The 20,855-nt window shown below is 38.6% G+C and overlaps 1 protein-coding gene across 4 annotated transcripts in view; it reads right to left on the bottom strand.

The window, feature by feature from the left end:
• The window catches only part of SIMC1 (SUMO interacting motifs containing 1), a 97,487-nt gene extending 79,872 nt beyond the window's left edge, over positions 1–17,615 (bottom strand). The window contains exon 1 of one of the 4 annotated variants that reach the window (XM_027098207.1): positions 17,361–17,615. In XM_027098207.1, coding sequence (XP_026954008.1) covers positions 17,361–17,489 — 129 coding nt within the window. In that variant the 5' untranslated portion in view covers positions 17,490–17,615. The remainder of the gene's footprint in view (positions 1–17,360) is intronic. The other 3 variants (XM_027098206.1, XM_027098205.1, XM_027098208.1) reach the window with 3 other exon arrangements.
• Between the last annotated feature and the right edge of the window lie 3,240 nt (positions 17,616–20,855).

Genomic DNA, 20,855 nt, shown 5'->3' with positions numbered 1-20,855 from the left:
GTATGAAATAAAAAATTAATTACAAGAAGAAAACTGGAAAAATCACAAATACATGGAGATTAAACAACATGCTACTGAACAGCCAATGGGTAGACAGAGAAATCAAAAGATAAATAAAAAAATACCTTGAGACAAATGAAAATGGAAATACAACTTACTAAAATCTATGGGATGCAGCAAAAGAAATTTTAAGAAGGAAGTTGATAGTGATACAGGCCTACCTCAAGAAACAAGAAAAATCTCAAAGACAGAATTTAATTTTACACCTACAGGAACTAGAAAAAGAAGAAATGAATCCTAAAGTTAGGAGAAGGAAGGAAATAACAAAGATCAGAGTAGACAGAAGTGAAATAAAGACTAAAAAGACAACAGAAAAGATCAATGAAACTAAGAGCTGATTCTTTGAAAAGATAAACAAAATGGACAAACCTTTAGCTAGACTCACCAAGAAAAAAATAGAAAGGGCTCAAATGAATAAAATCAGAAATGAAAGAGAAGTTACAACTGATATCACAGAAATACACAGGATCATAAAAGACTACTAAGAGCAATTATATGCTAAAAAATTGGACAACCTAGAAGAAATGGATAAACTCCTAGAAACATACAATTTCCAAGACTGAATCATGAAAAAATAAAAAATCTGAATTGACAGATTACTAATAAAGAGATTGAATCAGTAGTCAAAAACTGCCCCTCACCCCAAACAAAAGTCCAGGGTCATGGCTTCTTTGGTGAATTCTACCAAATATTTAAATAAGATTTAATAACTATCCTTCTCAAACTCTTCCAGAAAACTGAAGAGGAAGGAATTCTTCCAAACTCATTTTACAAGGCGAGAATGGCCTTGATACCAAAACCAGACAAGAATACCACAAAAAAAGAAAATTTCAGGCCAATATCACTGATGAACATAGATGCAGAAATCCTAGCAAACCGAATCCAACAATACATTAAAAGGATCATACACCATGATCAAGTGGGATTTAGTCCAGGAATGAAAGGATGGTTCACCATCCACAATTCAATTAACATGGTATACCACATTAACAAAGGATAAAAATCATGATTATATCAATAGTTGCAGAAAAAGCATTTGACAAAATTCAGCATCCATTTATGACAAAAACTCTCAATAAAGTGGGTAGAGATGGAAACATACCTCAACATAGTAAAGGCCATATATGATAAGGCCACAGCTAACATCATACTCAATGGTGAAAAGCTGAAAGTTTTTCCTCTAAGATCAGGAATAAGACAAGGATGTCCACTCTTGTCACTTTTATTCCACATAGCATTGGAAGTCCTAGCCAGAGCAATTAGGCAAGACACAGAAATAAATGGCAGTATTTGTGGACAATATATTATATAAAGTATGATAACTCCACCAATAAACTGTTAAGAACTAATAAATTCAGGAAAGTTGCAAAGTACAAAATAAATATACAAAAATCTGTATTTCTACACACTAACAATGAACTATCAAAAAAGAAAACAATCCCATTTACAATTTTATCAAAAAGAATAAAATACCTATGAATAAAATTAACCAAGGAGGTAAAAGACCTACACACTGAAAACTATAAGACACTGATGAAAGAAATTGAAGAAAACACAAATGAATGGAAAGATGTTTCATGCTCATGGTTTGGAACAATTAATATTGTTAAAATGCCCATATTACCCAAAGCAATCTACAGATTCAATGCAATCCTCATCAAAATCCTGATGGCACATTTCAGAGAAATAGAACAAAGAATCCTAAAATTTGTATGGAACCACAAAAGACCCCAAATAGCCAAAGCAGTCTTAAGAAAGAAGAACAAAGCTGAAGGCATTGCACTCCCTGATTTCAAACTCAGTATGATTTTGGCATACAAACCGACACATGGATCAATTAAAAAAATAGAGATCCCAGAAACAAACCCACATACATATGGTCAATTAATTTATGAAAAGAGGTAAGACTGTACAATGGGGAAGGGACAGTCTCTTTAATAAATGGTGCTAGGAAAACTAGACAGCCACAAGTAAAAGAATAAAACTAGACTATTGATACTATCTTACACCATACACAGAAATTAACTGAAAATGGATTAGAGACCTGAATGGAAGACTTGAAACCACAGAACTCGTAGAAGAAAACATAGGTGGTAAGCTCCTTGACATTGGTCTTGGTGATTATTTTTGTATCTGATTCCAAAAGCAAAGGCAACAAAAGCAAAAATAAACAAGTGGGACTACATCAAACTAAAAAGCTTCTGCACAGCAAAGGAAACCATCAGCAAAATGAAAAGGCAACCTACTGAGTGAGAGAAAATATTTGCAAATCATGCATCTGATAAAAGAGTAATATCCAAAATATATAAAGAACTCATACAACTCAATAACAAAAAACCAAATATCTGATTAAGAAATGGACAGAGGACCTAAATAGACATTTTCCCAAAGACGACATATAGATGGCCAAAAGACACATGAAAAGATGCTCAACATCACTAATCATCAGGGAAATGCAAATCAAAACCACAATGAACTATTACCTCATACCTGTTACAGTGGCTCTTATCAAAAAGACAGGAGATGACAAGGGTTGGCAAGGATGTGGAGAAAAGGGCACCCTTGTGCACTGTTAGTGGGAATGTAAATTGGTACAGCTGCTATGGAAAACAGTATGGAAGTTCCCCCCCAAATTAAAAATAGAACATGTGATCCATCCAGCAATTCTACTTCTGGGTATTTATCTGAAGAAAATGAAAACACTAATTTGAAAAGATATATGTATCACTATGTTCACTGCAGCATTAGCTGCAATAGCCAAGAAATGGAAACAACCTAAGCGTCCATTGATGGATGACCAGATAAATATGTAGTGTGTGTGTGTGTGTGTGTGTGTGTGTGTGTGTGTGTATAGTATATATATATAAATACATATATATATATACAATAGAATACTACTCAGCCATACAAAAGTATGAAATTTTGCCATTTGTGACAACATGGATGGACCTAGAGGGTATCATGCTAAGTGAAATAAGTCAGACAGAGAAAGACAAATACCATATGATTTCACTTATACATGGAACCTAAAAAGAAAAACAAACACACAATACGAAATTCACAGGTACAGAGAACAGAATGGTGTTTGCCCGGAGGGTTGTGAGGGTGGGCAAAATGGGTGAACAGGGTCAAGAGGTATAAACTTCCACTTATAAAATAAGTTATGGGGACGTAATGTTTAGCATAGTAATTATATCAATAGTATTTTATAATATATTATTATTTTTATAATATATTATATGTTATATAATAATATTATAAATTATAATGTATTATAATAATATATCAATAATATTGCAGGGCATATTTGAAAGTTGCCAAGAGAGTAAATCTTAAAAAAATTCTCATCACAAGAAAAAAATTTTCTTTGTAACTCTGTACGGTAAATGATGGTAACTAGATTTATTAAGGAGGTCATTTTGCAGTGTATACAAATACTGAATCATTATGTTGTACATCTGAAACTAATATAATGGTATATGTCAAGTATACCTCAATAAAAAATGATGAGGATTTTTAGAAAATGTGACTTGACACTAAAGTTCATTGATAATGTGTGAAACTTTGGTTAAAAATTAAAAACTTTGTTAATTAACTAGATGGGAGGAATCCTTTCACAATGCGTATGCATATCAAATCACCATGACATACACTTTAAATATCTTACAATTTTGTCAATTATACATCAATAAAGCTAAAATTTTAAATAAATAACTTAAAAAAAAAAGAGAAATGTGACAAAACCCAGAAAAACTCTGGAAAATAATGAGCTGGGGGCTAACACTACCCTAATTTTCATCGTATACCATTCTCTAGTATTTGAATTTTTTGGACTGGTACATGTAAGTTTTTTTTTTAATTAATAAACTTTACTTTTTGGAGCAGTTTTAGGTTCACAGAAAGACTGAGCAGAAAGTAGAGTGTTCCCATATATCCCCTCTCCCCACATATGCACAACCTCCCCCAATATCAGCATCACGGTGGTATATAAGTTACAACTGATGAACCTACACTGACACATTATCAACACCCAAAGCCCATAGTTTACATTAAGGGTTTACTCTTGGTGCTGTACATTTTATGGGTTTTGACAAATGTATAATGACATGTGTAACCATTGTAGTATCATACAGAATAGTTTCACTGCCTGAAAAATCCTGCACTTTGCTTATTCAGGTCTCCCTCTCCATTAACCCCTGGCAGCCAGTAATCTTTTCACTGTCTCCACAGTTTTCACTTTTCCAGAATGTCGCATTGTTGGAATCATACAGTATGTAGTCTTTTCAGATTACGTATTACTAAGTGAAAAAAGCCATTGAAGTTTACACCAAGTATTTTCATGGCTTGATAGCTTATTTCGTTTTAGTGCTGAATAATATTCCACCATCTGGGTGTACCACAGTTTACTTATCTATTCACTTACTGAAGGACATCTTAGTTGCTTCCAAGTTTCGGCAATTATGAACGAAGCTGATATAAACATCTGTATTCGGTTTTCTGTGTGGACATAAGTTACAATTCATCTGGGTAAATACCAAGGAGCACAATTGCTGGTTTTTATGGTAAGAACACATTTAGTTTTGTAAAAAACTGCCCAACTGTCTTCCAAATTTGCTGTACCATTTTGCATTCCCACCAGTAATGAGTGAGAATTCCATTATTCCACATCCTCACCAGCATTTGGTGTTTGTTTTGGATTTTGGGTAGTCTAAAATCCAAATGTAGTAATATTTCATTGTTATTTTAATTTGCAATTCCCTAATGGCACATGATGTTGAACATCTTTTCATACACTTATTTGACATCTATATACCTTCTTTGATGACGTATCTGTTTATGTCCTTTGTCCATTTTTTAATCAGGTTGTTTATTGTTGAGTTTTAAGAACTCTTTGCATATTTTCAAAGCAGTCCTTTATCAGATGTGTCTTTTGCAATATTTTTTTCCAGTCTGTGGCTTATCTTCTCATTCTCTTGTCTTTCACAGAGAAGTTTTTAGTAGTAGTGAAGTCCAGCTTAGCAATTATTTCTTCCATAGATCATGTCCTTGGTGTTGTATCTAAATCATCACTGCCAAACCCAAAGTCATCTAGGTTTTCTCCTATGCTATATTCTGAGAATTTTACAGTTTTGCAGCTTATGTTTAGGTCTATGATCCATTTTGAGTTAATTTTTATGAAAGTTGTAAGGTCTGTGTCTAGATTCATTTGTTTGCATGTGAATGTCGTTGTTGCAGCACCGTTTGTTGAAAAGACTATCTTTTGCTCCTTTGTCAAAGATCAGTGGACTATAGTAATGTGGGTCTATTTCAGGGCTTTTTATTCTGTTCCACTGATCTATTTGTCTATTCTTTCATCAATACCACACTGTTTTGATTACTGTAGCTTGTAGTAAGTCTTGAAGTCAGGTAGTGACAGTCCTCTGACTTTGTTCTTCTCCTTCAATATTTAGTTGGCTATTGCTTCTCCATATAAACCTTAATCAGTTTACTGATATCCACAAAATAACTTGCTAGGATCTTGATTGGGAGTGTATTGAATCTATAGATCCGGTTCATAAGAACTGACATCCTGACAATACTGAGTCTTCCTGTCTATGAACACGGAATATATCTCCATTTATTTATTTCTTCTTTGATATATTTTATCAGTTTTATAGTTTTCCTCACATAGATCTTGTACATGTTTTATGAGATTTATACTTAAGTATTTCATTTTTTTAGGTTTTAATGTAAATGGTAATATGTTTTTAATTTCAAATTCCACTTGTTCACTGCTGGTATACAGGAAAGTGACTGACTTTTGTAAGCTGACCTTGCATCCTACAGTCTTGCTATTATCGCTTATTAGTTTTCGTTGTTGTTGGTGTTAATTCTTTTGGATTTTTTCCTACATAGGTGATTATGACATGTGAGTAAAGACAATTTTATTTCTTCTTTCCTAATCTGTATACTTTTTCTTGTCTAATAGCATTAGTTAGGACTTCCTGTACAATACTGAAAAGCACTGGTGAGAGAGGATGTCCTTGCCTTGCTCCTGATCTTAGTGGGAAAATTTTAAGTTTCTTACCATTAAGTATCAGAGGTTTTTTGTAGTTGTTCTTTATCAAGGTGAGGAAGTTTCCTCTTTAATCCTAGTTTGCTGAGGTTTTTTTTCTTTTCTTTTTTTTCTTTTTTACCATGAATAGGTGTTGGATTTTGTCAGATGGTTTTTCTGCATCTACTAATATGATCATATGATCATATGAAGAAAAAATTTCTTCTTTAGCCTGTTGATGTGGTGGATGACATTAGTTGGTTTTCAAATGTTGAACCAGATTTGCATACCTGGAATAAATTCCTCTTGGTCGTGGTGTATAATTCTTTTTATACATTGTTGGATTCAATTGCTAATATTTTGTTAAGGGTTTTTGTATCTATGTTCAATGAGAGCTATTAGTCTGTAGTTTTCTTTTCTTGTAATGTCTTTGTCTGGTTTTAGGGTATTAGGGTAATGCTGGCCTCAGAGAATGAGTATTCCCCCTGCTGCTATCTTCTGTAGAGAACTGGTAATAATTTCTTCCTTAAATGTTTAGTGGAATATACCAGTGAACCCATCTGAGCCTGGTGTTTTCTGATTTGGAAGGTTATTAATTATTGATTCAATTTCTTTAATAGATATAGGTCTATTCAGATAGTCTATTCATATATCTTTTATAACAAAAATTTAAAGTTTAAAAAGTGTTGGTTATCCCCAAATTACCCTATAAATTTAATAAATTCCAAACAAAAATGGTATTTTTTAAAGGAATGAGTAAGATGATTCAAACATTCCTTTGAAAGTGGAAAGGCTCAAGAATAACTTAAAGGGAAAACAAAAGACAAATAAGGAGGCTTTGCACTACCAAATATCAAGACAACTTCAGAGCTACAGTAATTAAAATATGTAGAAAATAGGCCCCGAATTATCTGGAAACTTAGTTTATGACACAGGTAGTTTTACACATAATTGGGTAGATCATTCAATAGTATTAAATGAGTTAACTCATTATTTGAGAGGAGTTTTTCCTTTCAGCAAAATTCTATGCAATTGAAAAGTTAGACCATTACATTTGGCACAAATCTAAGAAATCTGATAACATCCAGGTTTGCCAAAGTATAAGAAAACAGGTATTCTTAAACACTGTCCACATAAGAATATATATTACATCCATTTTGAAGTATAATTTGGTGGTTATATATCAACTAGTGATCTTAGTTGCAAGAAAAAGGGTAGCTCCTAGAATCTAGAGAACCTGAGAACCAAGTTTGGAGTCTACACAGCCAAAACTGATGCTCTAAACCATAGTGCACAACTGAATATGCGATTATCACTGTCAGTGGGCACAAACACCACAGCTTCCATGGCCAGCTATACCCTGTACCCTACTGCTACATGTAATTGCCATTGCTGCTGCTGTCTCACCAAAATGGAGTCTACCTTACCCTGCTTTTTCCCATCACCAGCTTCCAATTCAAAGTCTGGAAAAAGTACTTCTGACTGGTATAATCTAGGTTCTATGTCCAAGCATTAGGTGCAAGGGAGCCCGGGAATGTGAGTATCTGGCATTTCAGCTTTTTTTTTTAGGAGGAAATAGATTGTATTTCCAAAGGTGGGAGTTTTACAAACATAGTTCTGGGTTTCAGACACTAGGATCGCACAAAGAATGACATTATGTCCACAACAGTGGTATACATTAAAATTATAAATACTTATTACTCTTTAACTCCAGAATTCCATTGTAAAGAACTTGTCCTAAAAACATATTCTTATGACCATGCAAGAGAGTTCATCACATCACAGTCTGTAATAGCAAAAAAATTAAAATCAATAAGGGAGAGGTTCAGAAGGAGAAAAATAAATACCGTATGCTAACACATATATATGGAATCTAAAAAAAAAAAAAGTTCTGAAGAAACTAGGGGCAGGATAGGAATAAAGATGCAGATGTAGATAATGGACTTGAGGACATGGGGAGGGGGAAGGATAAGCTGTGACGAAGTGAGAGTGGCATGGACTTATATATACTACCAAATGTAAAATAGACAGCTAGTGGGAAGCGGCCGCATAACACAGGGAGATCAGCTCGGTGCTTTATAACCACCTAGAGGAGTGGGATAGGGAGGGTGGGAGGGAGACACAAGAGGGAGGAGATATAGAGGTATATGTATATGTATAGATGATTCACTTTGTTATGCAGCAGAAACTAACACAACATTGTAAAGCAATTATACTCCAATAAAGATGTTAAAATAAATAAATAAAAATAAGGGACTGGTTAAATAAATTATGGCATTTTTTATATGAGAATAACATGCAGCTGATAAAATATTTATTGAATGAATACTCACTGTGTGCCAGGAACCATGTTATGCACTGGGAATACCATGGTAAACAAAGTGGACAATAGTCTGAATGAGGTACCAATATTTTTTTTAAATGCCTAAAATATATTAAGTGGTTTAAAAAATTACTATGACTCCACTGGGAAAAAAATTAGACATTTAGGTATGTTTGTGTACATACACAGAGAAAACTATTAGTTATCTCTGGAGAGCGGGAATGGACAGGGGTGCATTCTTTCTGATGTCCTGAGTTTTTTGCCTCTTTAAAATTTTAAAATAATTTTTATAATTTAAAATGGGGAAATTTTATTTTTTAAATGACACAAATTGTATACCTTAAAAAAAAACCCTGAGAACCCACTGGAGACTATAGGGTTTCCTTCTGGAGTGAAGAAAATGTTCTAAAATCTAAAACAATGGTGATTGTTAAACTACTCAGGAAATTTTAAGGGCAAATTTTATGTATGGTATGGAATTATATCTTTTTTTTTTTTTTTTTTTTGGGTACACAGGCCTCTCACTGTTGTGGCCTCTCCCGTTGCGGAGCACAGGCTCCGGACGCGCAGGCTCAGCGGCCATGGCTCACGGGCCCAGCCGCTCCGCGGCATGTGAGATCTTCCCGGACCGGGGCACGAACCCGTGTCCCCTGCATCGGCAGGCGGACTCTCAACCACTGCGCCACCAGGGAAGCCCGGAATTATATCTTAATAAAGCTGTTAAGGGGGAACGGGGCAAGTGATCTGCAGGCTTACATGGGAGCCGACCTTGATTTAAGATCCAAATTATCAATAGTTTGACATCTGATGTTTTAAATTAAAAATGTAGGTGAATTTTGCCTTCTACTCTAAAACATATCCATAGTTTTAGTTCCAAAAATCTTTATAAAAAATTAGCTTGGGTTGGAAGCCATTATTTATCCCCTGGTTCTCCCATCGCAGAGGGTATTTTGACATAACTTATCTCAGGAGGAAAGGATTCCTTAGAAAACCAATAATAAGAATTCTGTTTCTCCCTGAATAAATAATTAATGAGCACCTATTATGTTTGACGCATTAAGTATGTGGCTGTGTCCAGCAGGGAACTTGCAATTTTGGGGAGAAGGGGTTGAGAAAGAGAAAGTGATTTAAAAAGTATTTTTAAAGTATAGGGTTTAAAAAATAATTTTTGGATAGGGTTTAAAAAATAATTTTTGGATTAAAAAACACTGGTGAGTCTCTTCTGATAAAAACACACATTTGAAAAATAGAATTATACTTTGCAATTTGCTTTTTTCCACTTAACTAAAAAGTATTTTTAAAGTATAGGGTTTAAAAAATAATTTTTGATAGGGTTTAAAAAATAATTTTTGGATTAAAAAACACTGGTGAGTCTCTTCTGATAAAAACACACATTTGAAAAATAGAATTATACTTTGCAATTTGCTTTTTTCCACTTAACTATTTCCAGCATCCCCAGAGGATGTTCCTTTGGAAACATGGTGAGAGGTTTGCAAGTTCACCCCAGGATTTTCAAGACTGACACTAGTGGTGGTAAATCTGCTCTATCAGTTAGCACCTGGTTGAACCTACCTCAGTTTCCTCATCTATCAAATAGGGATAATAATAGTACCTACACCTCATAGGGTTGCAGTGAAGATTACATGAGTTAATCCGTGCAAAGCACTCAACATGGTGCCTGGCATAAATACCAACTTTTCTTACTATGTGATGCTCACCATGATTAACATGGTCAGTTCTATGTACCAAACAGTCACTCTGAGTCAAAACACCAGCTCCTTGATGAGAAAGGCACAGAACCCAAACAAAGAAAGTCTTAAAGTTTTATTACTGCCAAGAAGGAAGCCCTGTAAAATTAAAGTTAAACTGTGCTTCCAATTAGGAAGACAATACTATTAAGAAATTAAACTCCTTTAATTAACTTATAAATCTAATGTAGTGGTTCTGAACCAGGGGCAATTTTGCCCCCCACAGGAGACATTTAGCAATATCTGGAGACATTTTTGGTAGTCACAAGTGAAGGGGCTGCTGCTACTGGCTGGCATCTAGTGGGTAGAGACCAAAGATGCTACTAAACATTCCACAGTGCACGGGACAGCTTCCCACAACAAAGAATTATCTGGCCCAAAGAAACGCTGATCTAATGCAATCCTTGATAAGATGATTCTAAAATTCACTTGGACGACTAAATGGTCACAACAGACATGAACTTTTGGGGGAAAAAAAAGGTGAGAAGAGGTATTTGCTCGAATAGATACCAAAAAAAAAAAAATACTATCAAACCACAAAAATAAGACAGTCAAATTCTGACATTGAGAATACACAAATCAATGAAACATAAAAGAAAACCCAGAAATAGATCCAAGTGCTTAAAATAATCTGGTATAAAAAATGTGTTTCAGATAAATGGAGAAAAATATTATTTAAGAAATGATTCCCAGACAAATGATTAAAATCATATATTATAAATTCTAATATCCAGAATGTTTCCCTCATACATCTGCAATCAGGATGCATCTAATAGTATATACATTTCATGCGGTAGTTTCTTTTTTCTTGAAAAGCTGTTCTTAAACTGACAGCAAGTCTTAGATTCATTGTTGTCTTAGAAATAAGGCAATACAGTATATGGAAAATGGTAAGCATACTTCATGCTATATAAAGCATTTCAGATGAATTAAAGAAATAAATGTTAAAAATGAGATAGTCAATGAACAATAATAGGAAAATAATCTCAGGACAGGAAATATCTTTCTCAACATAAAACAAAGAAAAAAATAAAGAAAAAAGATGCACAAATACACATGTAAAATGTAAAACTTCATTAAATAAAACATCACAAACTACAGATTTCTAAATTTAGTGCAATCCCAATTTTAAAAGTAAAAATTATTTGGAAGTTGATCAAGTGATTTTTAAAGTTATTTGAAAGAATAAATATGCAAAACTAGCCAGAAAAATTCTAAAAAAGAAGAGCAATGAAAAGTTTCCTCTGCTTATTATTAAAACAGCATGCAACAAGGTCAAAATACAAAGTCCACAAATAGACACGAAGGTTATTAGTTGATAAAGGTAATATTTCAAACCACTGGGGAAAAAGGACAGGTAATTCAATAAATGATGTTGGGACAACTAGCTAACCATCCGGAGAGAAAAATATTAGATTACCATTCTATTCTTTTTTTTTTTCTATTCTTTTTTTGAAACTAATTCCAGGTGGATTAATGAAAAAAAATATTTATAATCTTAGGAGTGAGGAAAGTCTTTCTAAGTATGACAACAAAGACAGAAATCATAAAGGAAAAGGGTGACAGAATTGACTATGTAAAAATTTAAAACCTCTGTAAAGAAAACCAAAGAAATCAAAAGTGGGGAAAAATATGTAACATGTATGACACAGGGGTAGTTTCCTAGTACAAATTACTACAAACTGGCTGGCTTAAAACAACATCCTCTCACAGTTCTGGAGGCTCAGAAGTCCAAAATCAAGGTGTCTGCAGGACCATGTTCTCTCCAAGGCTCTAGGGGAGAATCTGTTCTGTGCCCTTCTCTTAGCTTCTGGTGTCATGAGCAATCCCTGGTGTTCCTTGATTTGCAGCTGCATAACTCCCTCTGTCTTCACATCTTCTTATAAAGATACTAGTCATATCGGACTAAGGGTCCACCCTACTCTATGATCTCATCTTCACTGATTACATCTGCAATGACTTGATTTTCAAATAAGGTCACATTCTGTAGTGGTGGTGGGGACTTCAACACATCTTTTTGGAGGATCCAATCCAACCTATAAAAAGTCTTTACTATGTGAGTAAAACTGACAAATTAGTAAACACACAAACAAACAGAAACCCAATAGGATAAGAACAGGCAATTCACGCACACACCCTATGTGTGTATATGTGTGTATATATATATATATATATATATATATATACACATACATATATATAGAGAGAGAGATCTCCAATAAACGTGGAAGACGTCCAGCTCTCCTACATGCCAAGCACACACTCTGATCTCCAACCTCACTAGCTGCTCCTCCTCCCCTTGCCTTCCCCTGGGCCAGGCACTGTGGCATGCTCTAGGGCTAGATCCTGGATGCTCTTCCTCTTGTACACTGTCAACCTAGATGAACTCTTCTAGGTCAATGACTTTACAACTTATGTGCTAATGACACCAAACTAGTCAGGACTTCTCCCCTGGCTTCCAAACTCAGTACAAACCTTATACCTTGCATCTCCAGTTGGCTCTCCCACAGGTATCTTAAATTTAACACCTTTTAAAGAGAAATCTTGAATCTTTCCTCCAACCCTGTTCCTCCCCAAGTCTTCCCCACTTCAATGACTGACACCAACTTGCATCCAGTTGTTCAGGCCAAAACCAGGGCATCATTTTTGATTTCTCCCTTTCCCTCATTAACCACATCCAAAGATCAGGATTTACTTTATAAATGCCTTCCATATCTCTCCAGTCTTCCAGTTGCACCACCTACAAAGCTACAATTATCTCTGGTCTGGACTACTAATGAAACCTCCAAGACTGATCTCCCTGATCCACTTTTGTCCCCTTATAGTAAGGTGAAGCTGGTTTGTTTGGGACAGTTTAGTCTTCACCTGTTGCTTGATACCCGGTCCAGTTAGTAACTCCTTTCATTTGCAAAAGAATCCCCATTTGGATGACAAATTATATGGTCACCTTGCCTTACAGTCTTTTCTTCTCACAGTAGCTAAAGTCACCTTTATTTTTTTTTTGCGGTACGTGGGCCTCTCACTCTTGTGGCCTCTCCTGTCACGGAGCACAGGCTCCGGACACGCAGGCTCAGCGGCCATGGCTCACGGGCCCAGCCGTTACGTGGCATGTGGGATCTTCCCGGACCGGGGCATGAACCCGTGTCCCCTGTATCGGCAGGCAGACTCTCAACCACTGCGCCACCAGGGAAGCCCCTAAAGTCACCATTTAGAAGTGTAAATCAGATCATGTTTTCCCCCCGCTAAAAACCCTTCGAAGATTTCTTATTACATAAGAATAAATCCAAGTTCCTTACTGTGGTCTAGAAGGTCCTGTATAACCTAGCTCACCTACTTCTCATCTCTTCCAACTCTGTCCTTCACTCACATTCTAGCCCCACTGGCCTTTTGATTCTTCCAATTAGTCATGCCCCTTCCAAATTTCAAGCCTCTGTTTTTGCTGCACCCTTTACTGCTACTTTATTCCCCAAGATCTTCTCATAACAAATCTGTCATTTTGTTCTCTTATCAAACATTAACTCTTCAGAAAGGCCTTCTTTGAAGACGCAATCTAACGCTCCCAACCCCACCCAAGTTATTCTCTATTACATTGTTCACTTATTTGTTAGTTTATTGCTCTTATTTCCTCACTAGAATGTAGGTCCATTGTCATCCTGTTCACCTTTGGTACCCAAGGTCAGAGCATGTGCTCAATATGTATTTAATGAGAGAATGAATCACAATCCACAACCATAGAAAAAATTAAAACCATGACAGCTCACAGAATCTGGCTATCAAATCAGCAAATATTAAAAGAACAAAAATTCCTTACTTTTCTTCCTAACACTCTGACATGACATTTATGTGATTGTTTATTCTTTGTCTCCCTCTGACTAAAGTGAAATCTCCACAAAAACAGGGACTTGGTTTTGTTACACAGCCATATTCTTAGCAACTACAAGAGTGCCTGGCATATAGTAAGTGCTCAATAAATATTTACATACTCAATAAATTGACAGTATCTAGGGGTAGATATTGACTAGGTAGTGGAGAAAGGGGTACGGTGAAAATATAATTGGTGCACGATTTCTGTAGGAAATATGACAATATATATCAAAAGCCCTCCAAAGAGGGCATACCTTTAGACTCAGCAATCTCACTTCTAAGAGGACCTTATCCTAAACAAACAAACAAACAAACAAAGGTACAAAGATTATTTATGAGGAAATTTCTGAGTTGTTTATAATAGAGAAAATTTAGAAATGGCAGCATAATATCCATTTATAGGAAAAGAGAAATGTAATTATAAATCTATACAATGAAATACATTAAAAATATTGGTGATGTGTATTTATTGATGCAGAAAGAGATAAAAAGTATATTAAAAGAAAAGGCAAACTGAAAACAATGAAGTATAGCAAGACTTCATTTTTGCAAAAACATATGGGGATGACACATGGCTATGTATGAGTGCACACTGGTATTTACAAATAAAAGTTTAGCCAGGCATACTTCAAAATGTTAACATTGGTTATCTTTGGATAGCGAGATTAAGGGCAATTAAATTTTCTTCTATATACATTTCTCAATTTTTTGTAATTAGGGCAACCAAAATTATCTGAATATGTTCTGCTTTTATAAGTAGGGGGGAAAAAAGCAATAAATATTATAAAAAAACACAGACACATTTCATCAACTTACTGAAGACTAAAGCCCAGGTTAAGAGCCAGAAGTTCAGAAACATCAACTTCAGCATTGGAGATGGGTTTCTGATTTCCTGAATTCAAGCAAGTTGTTTCCCCTCAGTCAATATTTGTAAAAAAGAAAAAAAAATTACAAAACTTGTTTCTTTCATTTCATTGCTTCCCAAGCTTGAGAAACAGCACAAAGTGTAGCAAAAGCTATCATTTATGCTGGCATTTTTCTTGCATTGCTTCATTAAAAACCTTCTAATGGTCCTGCCAGGTAGGTATTAATGTTCTCAAATGCAAAATCTGAGAGAGATGACAGAACTTGCCAAAGCTCACACAGCTGTTGGGGTGGGGGGGAGGCGGGGGAGTTCCGAGTTCCGTATTTAAACAGAGGTTTCTCTGACCTCAGGGCCTTGAGAAGAAGCTGGACAAAGGCGCTTGAGGCTTTATAACCTTGCTCTCTCAATGCCTCTGATCTTTTGTGTGGTTATCATACCACCCTTATCTAACTTGCAAGAAAGATAAAAGGAGAACTAGCCCAGAGTTTTTAGAAAGGTGGAGTAAGTCTCTGGAGAAGCGAGATTTACACTGGGTACTACTCTGGAACTTGCCCTTCATTTCTCTTCAATTCGAAAAGCTCCAAATCAAAATGCTTGGTTGGGTGGTCACAAGGGAGGGGAGGGGGGCAGTTTGAGAGTGCCCCTATGTATGTGTGTGAAGGGTCACAACACACGCGACAGACTGGGATAAGGATGACATCTGGGCACCTGAAGAAGGAAGCTGACCCAGGATGAGGGAAGATGGATACCACTTGGGAGCAAAGGACAAAGTTAGTAGGAAGGACAGATTAAAGGGGGATTGAGAGAAGGAGGAATAGGAAAGAGGAGGAACTGGGAGGAGATGCAGTTGGGAGTTATTCTGCAGTATTTTTTTCTTCCACCTCTTTTCTTTCTATATTCTTTCCCTTGATTATCTCGGTCACAATTAGACCTTCGATGCTCCTTTCTGTTTAGATGGTTACCAAATCTTTCCAGTCCTGACTTTTCTCCAGAGTTCAAGTCCTCTGTCGTTCAAACTGAATGCAGCATTCCCTCCACCCCAAGCCTGCTCCTACTGTATTTGCTCTCATCGTCAAACATCCATCTGAACTGCTCGCTCTCCCATTCCGTCAACCATTCTTTCATCCAACAAATATTTATTGTGGATCTAGTATGTCCCCCACACTGTCACAGCACTAGGGACATCCATTCACTTCCCAAGTTGGGTCACTTTTACCTTGAAAATCTTTTGTCTGTCCATCTCATCTAAATTCTTTACTGAAATTTATTGAGGATCCCTCTTGCTTGAATCATGGCAACATAGCACTATAAGTTAATTGGTTTTGCATGCCATTTATTCTACAGTGACCTCCTAGATTTAGCACTATACCTCAAGTGGCTCACAGTGGAGGCTTAGGGACTACAAACAATGGGAAGGGGATTGGAGAAGCAGAAGCTAGATTTGTCTTGATGAAGTATTTGCAAAGGAAGAAAGGGGTTTACAAATAACATCAGTGTGACAATTCTGTTATTTCTGGGGTGTGGCTTTGGGAGGCTGGGAAGATTGTTGGAAGTCTGATGCTGGGAGTCTCCTGATAGAAAGCCTTGCCCACCTCCCATCCCTTGAGTACTCAATAGCCACTTGTTGATTATATCACCTTCTATGACAGAAGCCGCGAATGTTGTGTTCTCCATCGCATCCCCAGCTCTTAGAACATCAGGCCCATAGTAGGGGTTCAATAAATATCTGTGGAGGATTCTAGAAAAGCAGGGACCATAGATGTTTTATTCACTGCCTTAGGAAGAAGGACAAAGAGCCTGAGGGAAAAAGAAATCGTGCAAGATGTTTCCCTCCTTATTCCTTTAGAGCCTGGTAAATGTTTCCTAAGAGAAATAAACGGCCCTCCTGCACAACTCCAAAATCGGGCCCCTCGCTCGGCTGCCAGGCCCTGGAGCGCGGCCACCATCTGGCCCAGGCCCCAGCTTCCCTCCCTCCCCGCCCGGGCTCCTGTTACCTCCCTGCATACATCTGTACCCACCACAAGCCAAACAATTACACGCTCCCGCGTCCCCGCCTCGAGGTCCGGGACTACCCCTAGGACCCTGCGTGCCCCCGGGCCCCCCGGCCGCCACCCCCGCCAAGGCTCGGGGAAGCGCATGGCCCGGCCTGAGACCGCCGCCCGCTGTGGGCTCCTGCACCCCCCGCACCCGGACCTCGTCCATGTGCTCGGCGGCCACTCTCCAGCCTCAGCCCGCTCGGGCTTGAGTGCGGAGCCCGGGAGGCCCAGCCTCCCGACCCGGGCCAGCCGCACTCCTCAGGGTAGAACACGACAGGAAGGCGGCAAGGCGGGAAGCGGTTGCAGCTGTGAGGCGCCCAGGGCCGGGCGGCGGGGCCGCCGGAGCCAGCGGGCCGGGCCGAGGGTGGCCCGAGCGGAGGCGGCGCTCCGGTCGCGGCGGGGCTCGGGAAGCGGCGGCTCGCTCACTCACCACGGTCCGGCGGGGCAGCGCGCCGGTGGTCCGGGACAGGGCCCGGCGGAGCCTCCGCGCCCGGCCCGAGCGGGTCCCACCGGAGCTCTCGGAGCCGCTGTCGTCCGAGATCACGATGAAGTCCTCCATGGCTGCGGGTCCCGGCCGAGCCAGCGCGCGGACGGCCGGCAACCCGGGAGGCGGCAGCGGCGGCGTTGACTTCGGTTACTGCTGCTGAGGCGGCGGCGGCGACGGCGACGACAACCGGGGCCATCACCCCGACTGCCCCGCCCCGATCCCCGCCCCGTCGGCCCCTTCCCGCCCCTCCGGAGCACCGCCCCCTGGCGGCTGGCGGCGGGCGGCAGGCGGCGGGCGGCAGGCGGCGGGCGGCTAGCGGCCAGTGGGGCCGCGGTCACGGTTTTTGGCGGTGGCACTCGTTCTCCCTTCCCGGAAAGCGAGAGAAAATCAAGTCGCAGCCGGCTTGGGCCGGTATTGGGGACGGCCGTGCGGGACGCTGAGGCTGTGAGGGCTTCCCCTGCTGCTTCTGACTCAAGTGTGAAGTGAGGTGTGAACAGGCCTCTCTGACCCAGACAGCCTCGACATACTCACCCGAAGAGCGTCCCTTTTCTGCACATGTGCAAGTACCTTTGTAGGATCATTTCCTAGAAGTGGAATTACTAGGTCGAAGGCGCTGTTTCTGTTCTGATAAATGATGCCAAATTACTAAATTGTACCAATTTGTGGTTTCACCAACAATATATGTCACTCAGGAATTTAAACTGAGATTTAGAGATTTGTTCAGTTGGTAGCAGGATCAGAGACTGAAAAAAATGCACAAAGAGAAGCGATGAAGGAGCAGACATTATAAATATTTAGATGTTATGAATAAGAAAAAAAGATACACCCAGTGGAGGGAGAAGCGGTAGGTAGTTGGTTGTTGAGCAGGAACGTTAAAATCAGGATAGGATCTGTGTTACAATAAATGGGGTATTGACCAAATCTTGCTGCCCAGGCTCTAGCAATTTGGCAGAATGTATTAACAGAGCTAAAGGAAAATGTGTTTATCGGAAAGGGGATTGGTTCCTAAAGGAATGGTTGTCAGGTGCTCTCTAAGCACTGCTTAGAGCAGCGATTCTCAAACTTTAGTGAGCATCAGAATAACCCAGAAGGCTTGTTAAAACACAGATTGCTGGGCCACACCCCAGGATTTCTGACTTAGTAGGTTTATGAGGTGGGGCCACCCAGTTTTCATTTCTAACAGGTTCCCAGGTGATGTTGATGCTGCTCTTGTGGGGACCACGCATTGAAAACCTCAGATCAATGGCCAACAGATTTCAGATGTTCTGGTGGTATGTTTGAAATCATCCTTGTTGTGAAGGGATTCATTAAGTTGTTTGTCTTCACCAAATGCCATTAAACATTTAGTTTATTTAACTTCTTTTTTGGGCTTCTGTGGCTCAGCACCTTTGTTACCACTTCTTTTCATTCTTAGCTGACTCCTGCTCCTCTAACTCACTCCTTAAATCATGGTGTTCCTCATGACCTTCCCATACTTCTCCCTACACAATCTCAATCGTTTCCATGCTTTAATGATAATTTTTATGCTGGTGACCCCCATGTGTTTATCCCCAGCCCAGCCCTGTCCTCAAAGCTCCGGATATATATATCCAAATGTCTGTTGAACCGCATAGGCATCTCAAGTTGAATATGTCCAAAACTGAACTCAACCTCCATCCCCCTACCTGGCCCTCCAAAAATAAAGCCTGCTTCTTCTCTGTGTTCCCTACTTTAGTGACTGGTGGTACTACCAGCCAGCAATGGCACAGCTTTATGCTCTCAACAAATCCTGTCTCTTTTACCCCCTAAATATTTCTTGTACTCACTTGCTTCTTTTGGTCTCTGCTTGCCTATGATTCTAGGCAAGCTAAGATCACCTCTAGTCTAGTCAGTAGTCATAGTCTCCTATCCAGTCTTCCTGAATCTATTCTTGTCCTATTTCATTCCTTCCTCCACACTCAGCCAGAGTGCTCTTTAAGAAAGTATGTAATGAACCCCTTCAGTGGCTTCCTAATAACACTATGCCTTCGTGTGCTCAGGTTGCCATGACAAAATACCATAGACTGGTGGCTTAAACAACAGAAATTTATTTTCTCACAGTCCTGGAGGCTGGGAATTCCAAGATTAAGGTGCTGACCAATTCAGTTCCCAGTGAAGACTCTTTCCTTGGGTTGCAGATTTCTCAGTATAACTTTAAATGGCCTTTCCCCAGTGGGTGCATGCAGGGAGAGGGTGAGGGTGAGGGTGAGGATTAATGGCCTTCTTATAAGGGCACTAATCCTATCATGAGGATACCCTCATGCCCTCATGCCCTACTCTAATCTAACCTTAATTACCTTCCAAAGACCACATCTCCAGATACCATTACATTGTGGGGTTAGAGTTTCACCATATGAATTTTGGAAGAACACAAACATAACATGCTATGAACTTCTAAATATAAGGACAAATATAAATAATATGTATTTTGTGTAGATTATATTAATGTTATTTTATATAGTAAATATATGATATGTTTACATATAGTAAATATATGATTTCACTGTAAGTAAATTTTACCTTAAAAAAAAAGAAATGGTAAAAATTTTTGAAGTTTATGATATGCATGCTATAGTGTTAAGGAGTGAAGTGTAATGAAGTCTGCAAATTACTTTGAAATGCATCAAAAATAAGATGGATAAATGTATAGAAAGATAGATGTGGGTAAATAAATATAATAAAACATTAACATTGTCAAATACATGGTCGTTATATGGGTGTTCACTTTTACCTTTTATGTATATTTAGATGTTTTTATATTATGTTGAGAAAAAAATTAAGAAACAACTATAATTTTACCACTATTTTTTTTTTTTTTTTTGCGGTACACGGGCCTCTCACTGCTGTGACCTCTCCCGTTGCGGAGCACAGACTCCGGATGCGCAGGCTCAGCGGCCATGGCTCACGGGCCCAGCCACTCCGCAGCATGTGGGATCCTCCCGGACCGGGGCACGAACCCGTGTTCCCCGCATCGGCAGGCGGACTCTCAACCACTGCGCCACCAGGGAGGCCCTACCACTATTTTAAAAACTTAAACAAAAGAGATTATAATGAACCCCGTGTACCCATCATCCAGCTTTAAGAATTATCAATCTTGTTCTGTTTATATTCCCACGCACTGTCTCACCTCTACCTTCCTGAATTATTTTAAGGTAAATATCAGACATCACATTGTTTATTCTGCAGACATTTCAGTTTGTATCTTTAAAAGATAAGGAATCTACATTCATCAAATTATTGTTGAGCATGTATGCTGTACTCGAGGGATACAATAGTGAACAACATAGACATGGTCTCTGATCCACGGTGCTTATAGTTTATGGGGAAGACAATAAACTAGTAAATAATTATAGATTATGATAAGTATATAGCCAGTTTGTAAAGTCTTCACTTGTGAGATATAAATATGAAGCGATTTAA

This window comes from Aethalodelphis obliquidens, unplaced genomic scaffold (assembly GCF_003676395.1).
Source record: "Aethalodelphis obliquidens isolate GAN/ISIS:26980383/991018 unplaced genomic scaffold, ASM367639v1 scaffold121, whole genome shotgun sequence".
Lineage (NCBI taxonomy): Eukaryota > Metazoa > Chordata > Mammalia > Artiodactyla > Delphinidae > Aethalodelphis > Aethalodelphis obliquidens.
The sequence above is the reverse complement of the archived record's forward strand: the minus strand, read 5'-3'. Positions and strand labels throughout refer to the sequence as shown.